This window comes from Pecten maximus, chromosome 8, assembly GCF_902652985.1.
Source record: "Pecten maximus chromosome 8, xPecMax1.1, whole genome shotgun sequence".
Taxonomy (NCBI): Eukaryota; Metazoa; Mollusca; class Bivalvia; order Pectinida; family Pectinidae; genus Pecten; species Pecten maximus.
Window position 1 is genome coordinate 17,567,330 of NC_047022.1, and position 13,327 is coordinate 17,580,656.

At 36.1% G+C, this 13,327-nt stretch overlaps 2 protein-coding genes across 3 annotated transcripts in view; one reads left to right on the top strand and one right to left on the bottom strand.

Annotated features, from left to right (window-relative positions):
• Positions 1–1,136: 1,136 nt before the first annotated feature.
• On the bottom strand, positions 1,137–11,195 carry LOC117332639. The gene is made up of 7 exons (XM_033891624.1): positions 10,961–11,195; positions 9,850–9,945; positions 7,418–7,473; positions 6,853–6,909; positions 5,704–5,824; positions 4,642–4,814; positions 1,137–4,344 (listed from the first exon to the last, which is right to left on the bottom strand). The coding sequence occupies exons 1-7, from the start codon at positions 11,001–11,003 to the stop codon at positions 4,282–4,284; spliced, it is 609 nt and encodes a 202-aa protein (XP_033747515.1). The 5' UTR covers positions 11,004–11,195; the 3' UTR covers positions 1,137–4,281.
• A 308-nt stretch (positions 11,196–11,503) lies between these two features.
• Positions 11,504–13,327, top strand: part of LOC117332640 (carboxypeptidase D-like) — a 58,690-nt gene continuing 56,866 nt past the window's right edge. For both annotated transcript variants that reach the window (XM_033891625.1, XM_033891626.1), the window contains exon 1: positions 11,504–12,354. In XM_033891625.1, coding sequence (XP_033747516.1) covers positions 11,505–12,354 — 850 coding nt within the window. In that variant the 5' untranslated portion in view covers position 11,504. The remainder of the gene's footprint in view (positions 12,355–13,327) is intronic.

A 13,327-nucleotide genomic window follows, 5' to 3' on the forward strand; every position in this document is an offset into this window, starting at 1 on the left:
AAAAATCACGAGGGCTGATTGATAAGCTGTGAGCTAAAACAGCTAGTTCAGGCACCCTAACCCTAAACCTAACATGCAATTGGATGACTTTGAACAGCCAAGAAAAGGAGTTCTATAAAAGTGGCATGGAGGCCCTTTAACGCCGCTGGCAAAAGTGTACACAATACGGAAGGGGATTATGTTGAAAAGTAATATATATATATGTCCAGCAAAATTCAAATCCTTCAATACGAGGCTCACAACTTATCAATTAGCCCTCGTAGGTCCCTTGCTTATCATCCATAAAGGCTTACGGAATATTGTAGAATACTCTTAGACGTTGAGAATTATACCAGGCTTCTGTTTATGAAAACACAAAATGTATATAAACGGAAAGATCAAAATAGTAAGAACACTAGTCTATCACAAATATACCTCCCTGTATATATTTCTCTCCAAAAAAGGATTAAAGGAGCAATGAACATCAATGATTTTATGTCAAAACTAGGGTCCACAAAATTTATACAACTTATAAATGTAATGCTGTGGTTAATCCTTTTCAAAACGAACCATCGTAAATATATAGAATATCCCTCTTAAACGTATCAATAATTGTCAAAACAGTAGTTTTGTATACAAAATGGATAATTCAATGAATAAAATGAAAACACGTTGCCATCAAAAAATCAAATACATATTGTATGTCTATTTATAGAGAGGTTACGAAACGAGTTGTATATGGTATTTCGTTCACTCCAGTTATATTTCAAAAACACTTTTACAATTATCATTGATGTGACCTGTTTCTACCACAATAGAATAGCTAAATCAGATATGGTGGTTCCATATGACCCGATATGAAATGCCGCTAATATGCAAAACTGACAATTTCGGAAATGTATGGAAATAGTACAATCTATTACAGATAATAAAAATAGTAATTAAGGTTATTTCAAAGCAATAAATTGATAGAAATCTATATACATGTTTATGTATTAAAATATGACGAAACCAACTGTGAACTACTTCTTGTACGTTATCATTTCCGGGACCTCGTGAACTTGACGTGAAGCGGCCTTCATATGTTAGCCAATCAAAACGCATTGAACCCCGTGATAAAATTTTTAATCCCAGTCAAAGGTCGCCGTGTCAACCAATCAATTATTTCATGCCTTGGAAGTTATATTAAACCAACCTATTGTGGTGGTAGAAAAAAAATCTGTAACAGTAAACAGCATGTAAATAATTACCAACAATCAACAAGCCCTAGAGTAAATATTACTCAATGTGTTAAATGGATAAACAAAAGTCAGAATGGGCCTAAACAGCCATCTTAGTTCTGATATACCGCTGGTATTTTGTTTTAAAAACAGAGCCAAAGCCAAAGTCAAACAGATATTGTTCATCTGACAGACCAGGCGTTACAATAGTGACATAAGGTTCAACATATATTGTTCATCTGAAAGACCATTACTATAGTAACATAAAGTCCAACAGATATTGTTCTTCTGAAAAAATATTGTTATAGTCACATATCAAGTTCAACAGATAGCATATCATTATAGTAGCATAAAGTACAACTGTCTGATAACATCCTTCTGACACACACTGTATCACTATAGTAACATAAAGTTCAACTGATAACATTTTGCTAGAAAATTACAAGACTAAAATATGATTCAATAGATTTGTGACAAAATATGTACATTGATTATCACTCACTGTACAATACCAACTGCAATTCTGTTATTGGCACAAAATTTTCTGATTAATTTTGATTGGCTGTTGTTACTATTATACTTCACTCAAGCAGTCAGCCAATCCCAATTAATTCAAAATACAAAACTGGAAGTAACATTTAATGAGGTAGATGATACTTTGAGTAGAAAAATAAATTAACAAGTGTACATTGATAATTATGATGTATTTTATCAGGACATATACCAGAGCAAACATTTTGACTATTTTATGAAACTTCGTTCATGACAATGATGGTTATTGAGGACTACCGAACATATGATATACTACTACATGTAGTTGTGAGGTAGGTTTAGTTCTGTAGTCCATGACATCACAAACATGATGATGTCATAGTATGACAGTGATGTGGTACAATGTCCTATTAATTAGAAATGCCTAGTACAGGCACATATGCAGGGTGTCCCAAAAAACATGTCCCGACTTTGACAGGTAATAACTTTTGCAATACTAAACTTTTTTTGAAAATTCAAAATGCTTTGGAAAGCAGGAGTATCCTAATTTAACTTAATTGGGAACACATGTACTGATTACATCATCAGTACGTGTGATGACGTCATAATAGAAATGATGACGTCATCGATGATGTCACAATTCAGTGACTTTCCAGCAACATGAAGATTCAGGCTGAAATTATTGAACTCTACTATGTCTAAATAAAGGTGACTAGAAAACTATTAAGTAAACTTAGTGAAGCCTAAAAACGGGGAAGAAACAATAATAATAAAAAAAGAAAGAAAATAAATAAATGCAGACATAAATTAAAATGTTAATGAGACTAGAATTTTACTATTTTCCAGATGTACGGGTCTTTTCATTGTTCTTGTAAAATATATATAAAGGCAGTTATTTGTCAATTCTAAGAGATAACTTTTTCACTTAATAATTTAAAGCATTTATAATAATGTCCATAACAAAGTTTTAAAGTTGAATTGTAAATACATGTATAACAATAAAATTATTTTATATACAGTAAGATAATTTTGGTAAATTGCACATAACAAAGATTCATTACAATGAATTGACCACATAAAAGCTCACAAGGTTTCTAACAATCAGTTATGTGTAAAATGACAATAAATCATATCCATAAATTCAATGCAACAAGAGAGATCCAAGAGGAATCTTATCTTGGCGCCAACTATTGAATGATCTTTATCAGTCGTATAAAAGATTGACCTTTTCTCCACTTTCCTCTTCTTTCCCCTCTTAATCATTTCATACCATGGATAATCTACATGTACATATGAAGCCTAAGAAAGATCCAAGAAGAACTTTCTGAGATATATCAATAACAACTTTCAACTGTAAAAATCTAAGATGGCCACCTGTAAACAATTTCGACTTTCAGATCTGACACAAAATTGAATTGGCATAACTAGGGGCAAAAGGCAATTCCTACCTACATATGAATATTGAGAAACATCCTTCCTGTGGTTCTCAATGAAATAGAGATAAAAATCTTCAAATGTCAAAATCTATCGATGGCTGCTTGTCACCATTTATTTTTTCTGGATCCATTTCAAAATTAAATAACTAGGGACTGAGGGGAACCTCCACATGAAGTTTCAGAAGTGTCCTTCTTGTACTCCTTAAAATTAGCAATGTCCAGAGGGCCTGTATCGCTCACCTGGATATTTCAGTAATTATGGCAAAATACTCTCATTCAAGTTATATTTCAAACATTTTCCTACTTTAGAGCTGCCTTCCCAACACTACGTGTGGACCAAATACCATCATTTTTAAGAATGAAAAAAGATTTTAAAGGATTTTTATTTGCTATATTTCAGCCATTGGCCCCCCTTTCTCTCACCCAAGGAATGCTGCATCCTTTCTTTATACAATATTAGATCTCATTTGCCTAAAAATTTAAAGACTGAATCTCATCACAATCCATTCAGTCTTTCAAGATTAGTAGCTATTTTAAGGATTTACCTCTATTTCCCTTATTGAGCTCAGGCCCGAAGGGAGTCAAACCATCCATTTATACAACATAAGATCTTCTTTGCCCAATAATGCTCAAGACCTATGTTCATCAAAATCAGGCACCTTTGGGCTAGGTGAGCTGAAAATCCAAGACAACCACCTGCCAGCCATTTTGTTTTTCTGACCAATTCCAAAATCAAAAGAGCACATCTAAGGACTTAGAGGAACCTACACATGAAATGTGAGAAATCCATCCCAGACAGACAGAGAGGACCATGCAGGGCAATTTGAATGGCCCATCATCTGATGATAGTGGGCAAAAAATTAAAAATTTGTATACTTTCATAAATCTTGAAGTTCTAAACTAAAATTTGGAGATGAAAAACTTTAATTTTTTTTTAAAAGTTTCAGATATTTCTCAATAATTAAATTTTCTTTTTTTTTTGAAACATTGAGTCATGGCTTGTGAAAATCCAGGCATAAACAGCTGGTCCCTTGGCTACAGTGTAAATCATTGTCATCCAAAGAATTGAGTATTTGTCAATTATACATTACCAACTTATAGCTAGCACTAATTGTATCCAGAAATGACTATTACCTGTAGTGTTATACCAGAATTTATGAATTCTCTATTTCATCTGCAGACAGGAGAACAGCTAGGTGCTTTGAAATGAAAAAAATCTGTAATTCAAAAGTACAAGAATCATTAGTTCACAGCAGATTATTTGCAAAACATGTTCAAGTGTACCCCACTTAGACGTAAAGGAAAGTTTGAATATCGACATTTTGAATTTTAAATTTTATGTACATTGTATATTATACATGTCAACAAATTGTGGAGCTGGTATTTGTGGTAAGTCCCTGTGTATAATTTTGTAACATAATACAGATCAACAGACTGTGGAGTTTGAACTTTGTGTCAAATCCCCGTGTTTTGGTTAAAGAATAATTCTATTGATCTAATAATTGCATGCATACCTCGACTCTCAATGACAGAAGTCTTCCACCAATCAGAAATAAGGTAACAGAATGCTGAATCCATGGAGACAGTTGAAGGGATGCAACTATGAGATCCTTTGAGCAAATGTACAGCCAGATTGGGAGGATGTGTAAGCCTGTTATAGCATATGTTCCCAATGGAGTTTTAAATCCTGCGAGATATAAGAATTGCGTAGTTGTGCTGTTGGTCTCAAAAATGCATAAAATGACATGTATGGAAATATATTTAATAAACACAACCACAAGATAAAAATGATAACATCCTAAAATTATTTTGCCGATTGATCCACACACTTTTGTGTCTTCTTTTGCCACAATCTGAGTTCCAAGCTTGCGACATTCCGCCACTTTGTATGGACTGTAACCACCCCCCAACCCCGTTGTATTATGGGACTAACTTGGTCCGACAGCCACAGTTATCATTTTTGGGAATTCTCCGTATACTTTTATAAATACACGTTTTCTTTCAGTTTCTGATTCACGATAATCTGTTAGGTATGTATCAAGTCCGAAAACTGTAAAAAGCTCAAAATGTAAACATTGATATATGTTTCTTTGTATGTGGCTTTAAAATTCTCCTACGTTTTTCTAGATTTGATTTTAAAATTGTGCTACCACATGTACAGAACCAATCAGATTAAAATATTCTGTGTGTAAAACCTAGGCCTCTTTATTGGTAATGTTAACTCTGTATACAATGTATTTCCCTTTTCAAGGTTGTTTTTATAACAGATGGCCATGCTAATAATGTTATAGCAATTACAACATATTGCGGGAAAAATTAATGACCATTTAAAGTAATTATATGCAACATGATGACAATTCAAAGAAGAAACTCAACTTATAGATATATATATAATCCTGGTAAATACTAACTGCAATATACCGCTCGGCTAGAGATCTTCTCTGTAGCTTGAACGGTTGAGCGTAAAACTAGTAAGCCAGAGGTCCTGGGTTCAAACCCAAGCGGAAGCAGTGATTTAAATTTAATTTATCATGCGCTCTGTTACATATAAAAAATATATAAAGGTATTTACATACCATTCTCCATGACTTTCCGACATACGACTGGAAAATCTTCTTCTGGTATCTTCCAGTTGGAGCCTCCACTGTGGGTGGCTACAAATGTCATCCACTCTATAACCATGACAAAGTAGCCCCACTGTAGTCAAAAATATACCATTGTAAAAAAAAAAAAAAAATAAAACCCCCCAAAAAAACAAAAAAAATTAACAAAACAAAAAAGAATAAAACACAATTTAGAAAAATCTTCAGCTACATGGAATCTTCAGGACAACAGGTTTAAGATGGATCTTAAGAGCCCACCATAAAATGATGCTTTTCTCAACTTTCTTCCTTTCATCTTGATGATATCAAAACAAGTGGAACGCACATATGAAATATGAGATAGATCCATCAAGAACTAAATCCCACAAAAAAATTATACCAAGCTTCAACTACATGTAATAAAATCTTGGATAAAACTCAAACTTGATCTGTATAGCTACTCATACCTTGAAGCATGACTGAGAAAAGTGCAGAAAACTGAGGGGATGGAATTACAGACAGACAGACAGGCAGACAGACGGACAAACAGACAGAGACCTAATAAGTCCCCCTGGTTTCAAAAGTAGGCAGGGGACTTAAAAAATGAATGTGCACCACCAGGGACCAAAGGGACTATAAATGTCAAGTTTGGAAAAGAATCTAAATATATGAATCTTTTTTATCATTTATAACAGTTACTTTTGTATTAGATAAGTACATTAATCCTTTTTGTTGGCTTGATGGAAATTACGGGCAGAAACTCAAATTTTGAAGTACCCAGGGAAAATCTACTAAGTCAGATAACCCCTTACCTTTTCCTACCTGATTGAGGTAATCAAGTTCAAATGCTTTAGCAAGTGCAATATCAATTCTACTATCAGACTAACCAAAACTATAAGAGGACATGGGAATCAGGAAATGTGTTATCCTTGGGTCAGGGGAGACCACTCTTGTTAAGATAAAAGGCTACTAGGGGGAGAGTGAGTTATTAATATACTGACAGGTCACTGATAAGTGTGTTATTATATGTCAGGGAGGGTGGTAACACTTTTTCTAAAATTTCCAATCTCTATGATAAGGGTAAATGTCCATCTCATGTATTTTCAATAAAAATATAAAGATTTAGTAAAAATGTTCACTCACCTTGCTGATGAAACACCATAGGATTCCCCTGCTGATTAGGTCCACAACTACATCTAACTGTAGAAAACCAATGGTACACTTAAATACTGTTAATAACCAACTACCGTATTCAACCTTATAAACACACTGTGAGCTTACAAAAGTACAAAAGGGGCATGCACTTAATGAAGTCATTCACAGGGAAAAGTCTCCATGTGAAATCAGGGTGTGAAGTTCAACATTTTGCATTTTTCATTTAAATAATTATCTTCATGTAACGAAAATGTTCCAGAGTCTTTGGTTAAAAGACTGTCCTAGGTTATAATAGCAGATCTGTAGGGTCAGGAGTTTTTGTATGTTTTTATTAGCGCAACAATCCCAGTTTCCTGAAAAAAGACGAAGGTGCACTTATAGGGCATGTGCACTTGTTAGGTTGAATATGGTATTTGAAATATCCATGGTACAGATAGTACAGGGGCAAAATTTGAAACAACACCATTTTAATACGAATTAATGAAGAAGATTCAATATTGCTAGTTTAAAAGAAAGTGTGTGTGGATAGTGAAAGTAAAGTCAAATAACTTACCCAGGCTCCAAACCCTGACATCTGATTTAATTTTCGGGCAGCATAGCCATCAAATCCTGATAAAAAACAACCAACAAACTTTAAATAACTATTTAAGAATTTTTCTTTTTTTTTTAGAGAACTGCAATAGAATACAATTACTATTTAACTATCAAATTCTTAAATAGAATCTAATCATTGAACCTGTTATTTACCATTTTGGGTTAAGTCTGTGTCATGTTCATCCTAAAATGGTACATTTGAATTTTCATATTTCTTTAGCCATGCATCAATATTGCATTTTAACTTAGGTAATTCAATTAAACAATTGAAAGAGGTTACATTAACAATAAATCAGTGTACCGGTAATTCTTTGGCCTAACTCTCCTCACCAGCTTCCCCCTTCTCCCTGGGAGCTGTGCCCAAACACTCTTAACTAGCTTTTCCACTTCTCCCTAGGAGCTATGCCCAACACCCTTCACTAGCTTCCCCCTTTTCCCTGGGAGCTGTACCCAACTCTCTTCACTAGCTCCCCATTTTTGCCTGGGAGCTTTATCCAACACCCTTCACTAGCTTCCCTCCTTTTCCCTGGGAGCTGTACCCAACACCCGTCACTAGCTTCCCCCTTTTCCCTGGGAGCTGTACCCAACACCCTTCACTAGCTTCCCTCCTTTTCCCTGGGAGCTGTACCCAAACATGCTTCACTAGCTTTTCCACTTCTCCCTTGGAGCTGTGCCCAACACCCGTCACTAGCTTCCCTCTTCTCCCTGGGAGCTGTGCCCAAACACTCTTCACTAGCTTTTCCACTTCTCCCTAAGAGCTATGCCCAACACCCTTCACTAGCTTTTCCACTTCTCCCTTGGAGCTGTGCCAAACACTCCTTCACTAGCTTCCCCCTTTTCCCTGGGAGCTGTACCCAACTCTCTTCACTAGCTCCCTATTTTTCCCTGGGAGCTGTACCCAACACCCTTCACTAGCTCCCCATTTTTCCCTGGGAGCTGTACCCAACACCCGTCACTAGCTTCCCCCTTTTCCCTGGGAGCTGTACCCAACACCCTTCACTAGCTTCCCTCCTTTTCCCTGGGAGCTGTACCCAACACCCTTCACTAGCTTCCCTCCTTTTCCCTGGGAGCTGTACCCAACACCCTTCACTAGCTTCCCTCCTTCTCCCTGGGAGCTGTACCCAACACCCTTCACTAGCTTCCCTCCTTTTCCCTGGGAGCTGTACCCAACACCCTTCACTAGCTCCCCCTTTTCCCTGGGAGCTGTATTCAACACCCTTCACTAGCTCCCCCTTTTCCCTGGGAGCTGTATTCAACACCCTTCACTAGCTTCCCCCTTCTCCCTGGAAGCTGTATTCAACACCCTTCACTAGCTCCCTATTTTTCCCTGGGAGCTGTACCCAACTCTCTTCACTAGCTCCCCATTTTTCCCTGGGAGCTTTATCCAACACCCTTCACTAGCTTCACCCTTTTCCCTGGAAGCTGTACCCAAACATGCTTCACTAGCTTTTCCACTTCTCCCTTGGAGCTGTGCCCAACACCCGTCACTAGCTTCCCTCTTCTCCCTGGGAGCTGTGCCCAAACACTCTTCACTAGCTTTTCCACTTCTCCCTAAGAGCTATGCCCAACACCCTTCACTAGCTTTTCCACTTCTCCCTTGGAGCTGTGCCAAACACTCCTTCACTAGCTTCCCCCTTTTCCCTGGGAGCTGTACCCAAACACTCCTTCACTAGCTTCCCCCTTTTCCCTGGGAGCTGTACCCAAACACTCCTTCACTAGCTTCCCCCTTTTCCCTGGGAGCTGTACCCAAACACTCCTCAATAGCTTTCCCCTTTCTCCCTGGGAGCTGTACCAACTCTCTTCACTAGCTTCCCCTTCTACCTAGGAGCTGTACCCAATTCTCTTCACTAGCTTTACCCCCTTCTTGCTTGGAGCTGTACTCCTCGCTCTCTCTCCATTTGCTTTTTCTTCCTCTCCGTATATGAGCTGTACCCACTGAACTCTTTCCACTAACTTCTTTTCTCTTTTCAAATTTACCCAATTGACAGGTATGCCTTATTAGGGAATAATTAGCTAGCATTCTAAGAAAGGCATTAAATTAAACTCTTACCTTCTAGTTTTAATTTAATTATGTAATTGTTGCAAACTCACAATTTCTGATGGCGAGTTACATGAAGACTTGTCCATCAAATAGGATGGAATTATGAAAAAGTTAAACTTTTACATGCTAATTACTAAAGATTCAATACATTGTTATGGTCATCTGCACCTTAATACTTTAACCATCTAGATATTTTTCTTGCATTATTACATATGTTAAAATGAATGCTTTTATAGGGGAAGAGTAGAACAGAATTGTGTGGCTACCACTCCACCAGCCCAGTTGATCATGCACTATATGGAAATAATTTCTAAATGGTGCTCTGAATTACCAGTTAACAGTTAACCTACCATCCAGGATAGCAGATATGCAGTAGAAGATGAGGAATATAACAGGCGAATCATACATGCTGATGCTCACAGCAAGTAAACATAGACGAGCATAGCCTGAAAATAAAACACTGGAAAATTATAACAATATATGGATAAAATTGGTATGTACATCATTGTATATAAAATATCAATCAGGTTTCCATTACCCCAGATTATTTTCATGAGGCATTCAGGAGTAAGTTATATTAATATCAGGTGTTTTTTTTTACAGACACACTGATGACAGACAATGCACCCTGGTGAAAACTATACATTGCCAGTTTCTCTTGCATTACCCTTGTCGACAGAATCTAAACGAAAACAAATGGTAGATTTGAAGCTGTCAAAAGATGATTATGGTGTGTGAAAAATAATGATATATATATTTTTATATATATATATTTTTGTAAAGTCAACAAGAATGAAGGTTATGCTAGTTCTAAAATACATGTAAATACATGTTACATGGTTGAGGAGTATACAAGACTTAATTAATCCCTGATTAAAAGAGGGATTATATATAGAGCAGCACAGTCAAGTCAGGGGGGATAGCATTCCAGTTGGGATATTGTTGACATGGACAAATGAGCTTTCTTTCATTCCTAACAGAGGTTTTTGAGGAGAGTATTTGAAAGGAGAGTTAATGCAGGTGTCTGAATTAGAAATTTGCAGTTGGTGGTATTGGATTTGTAAAGTGGATAACTGTTTGATATCAACCTTCAACTACAGTCAAAAAGACAAAAGACTCAATTCCTTCAATTCATAGCAATTTAAAGCTTGAACCTTCATCACACAACTAACTTAATTTAATTCATCACTGCTTTTCACATTTATTTTCTTTAATTTATGTCATTTCATATAAAAATGTCTTGCTCTTTCATTTAATACAACCTACATGTGTATTTATATATTTATGATTTATTAAACACATTGTAATTCTCTATCTTAATTAACAGCTAGATTATATAATATATATTAATGTCGGTTGTGTAGTGTATAAGTTTAACAGCAATGTACTGTTTGGTGATATTTTCGGTCTTATTTTCTTATATGATAAGATGACAATACTTTAGCTGGTTTGACGATTTACCTATGATATTAGGGACGTAGAGCAAGACTTCGTTCCCCATCATCCACAGATACCTATTTGCAAAGTATTCAGATCCCAAATCTGGTATAGTTGCAGCTTAACTGGTAGTCGCGCTGTCGTTCGAGGACATATGTGAACATCTGTTGTCAATCTGGCTTTTGTTTCCTATCTCATTCTTACCGCACGCACCTGTTGCTGATGCGAAACCCGTTGATTGTAAAGTACAGGTGTCATGACCTTTGACCTCACGTTTCTGACGAATCAAATTTACAGATTCCGTCAACAAGGGTAATGTATAATTTACAAAATATTGAATACCATCATACGGAAAAATACTTTAATATAATATTTACTTATTTGATTAAAAACATATTGTTTTATCGTGTGTTATATTACTTCTCTAGATCGTAATTTAGTTAGGAATAAAATCACATTTTTTATGTTATAAATAAAATAAATCGTTAAAACTTGTTCCACATCTTTTGTAGTTTACTATTTACAAATTTCTAACTACTGTTACTTTCCGGAACTTCCACACGAAAACATGGCGAAGGATTGGAAGACTGACAGCTGTAAAAAGCTAAGTTGTGATATTTTGGTAGTTATTTTCATGTTAATGAGTGTATCGAAGGCTTTACCTACACAAGATGTTAAACATACTTTCAAATACATCAACCATGATGAATTATTGACTTTCCTGCGTAACCAAGTCGCAAACTATCCACACTTAGCACAACTTCATAAAGTTGGTGAAAGTGTGGAGAATCGAGATATTGTAGCGTTACAAATAACGAAAAATGTTAACAACGATGATGGAATTGAGCCTGGCAAACCCATGTTTAAATATGTTGGAAATATGCATGGAAATGAAGTTATTGGCAGACAAATACTTATTAATTTAATCGAGCATCTTTTGGGAAATTATGGAACAGACGAACGAGTAACGAAGTTGGTGAATGAAACCAATATTTATATAATGCCAACGATGAATCCTGATGGTTTCTTCAGAGCAAAGGAAGGACATTGTTCAGGAATCGTTGGACGTCAGAATTCTCGCCATGTCGACCTAAACAGAAACTTCCCAGACCAATTTTCGGACAGCCAACCACACATTCAAAGTGAAACACAAACCCTTATGGATTGGATAAATGAGAACAAGTTTGTTTTGTCTGCAAACCTACACGGTGGTAGTGTTGTTGCTAGCTACCCTTATGACGATTCACCTATCCATAGAGAAACTGGATACTACAGTGCTTCACCTGACAATGAAATTTTCAAACGACTGGCGAAAACGTATGCTAGCAATCATAAGACAATGCATAGTGGAGGTGTGTGCAATGGTGATCATTTTCAAGATGGAATTACCAATGGAGCCTATTGGTATGACGTCCCAGGTAAAGGTTTTATAAAGATATTTTTATGGTAGACTAGAACAGAGATCTATGATAGGAGGGACAAGTCTTAGCCTTACTGCGAATTCAAGTCATTTCGGTACCTAGTTGTTTCGGTACTCGGTTGTTTCGGTACTTGCGGAAGTCGTTTCGGTACTTTGCGAAAGTCGTTTCGGTACTTACAAAAGTAGTTTCGGTACTTGAATATGTCTTATTTTTTACCAATAATGAACGTCTAAGACCATGTTTTGACGATTGTAATAAAAAGAATAAACGTCCCTGAGATAGACTATGTATGTAATATTCATGCTATTTATTCTGTTCGAGCTAAATAGAATTGCGTCATTGTTCAATCATTTTGGTTCCTATTATCATCATCTTGAATCCGTCACAATCTACGATTAGAGTCCCTACAAATGTCAGAAGACATGCGGCATGACTATTTGATATCTTCCTCAAAATTGTACCGCGTATATCTATTCCCGCCAATTTCGGTTGTTTGTTCATGAGAGCAAATTATTGTTTGCAAATAATATAAATTTATAACAGTGTTACTTGCAAGTGCTGGCGAGAATGGATATTCCACAGTTCATTTTGAGTATGTTCTTTTATAATTGACAAAAACATAAAATATTCAATTTTATGGAAACTTACGACGTTGAGAGGTTGCATTGTGTCGTTCATAGTCCTTCCAAAGCTTGAATAAATGTCATTGAGATTTCTGGGCTCTCTCTTCCGCTGGAAGCGCTTCAGTTTTCCTTCGCTTACCATTCTAAGCTGTAGGGGGATGGAGGCCGTCGGGACGTATATGACGATGTTAAACCAATAATTAAAGTAAATTGCTAAGTATATCGGGACATATATATGACATGTTAACCGATAAAATAAATTGCTAAGTATATCGGGACGTATATATAACATGTTAAACCAATAAAATAAATTGCTAAGTATATCGGGACGTATATATAGCATGTTA

Coding starts and splice junctions, on each gene's coding strand:
- LOC117332639 (XM_033891624.1), bottom strand. CDS start 11,003: ATGATGGGGAACGAAGTCTTGCTCTACGTCCCTAATATCATAG. Junction 6,910..7,417: donor TGTCAGGGTTTGGAGCCTGG/GTAAGTTATTTG, acceptor GGTTTTCTACAG/TTAGATGTAGTTGTGGACCT. Junction 4,815..5,703: donor TCGGAAAGTCATGGAGAATG/GTATGTAAATAC, acceptor TATATCTCGCAG/GATTTAAAACTCCATTGGGA.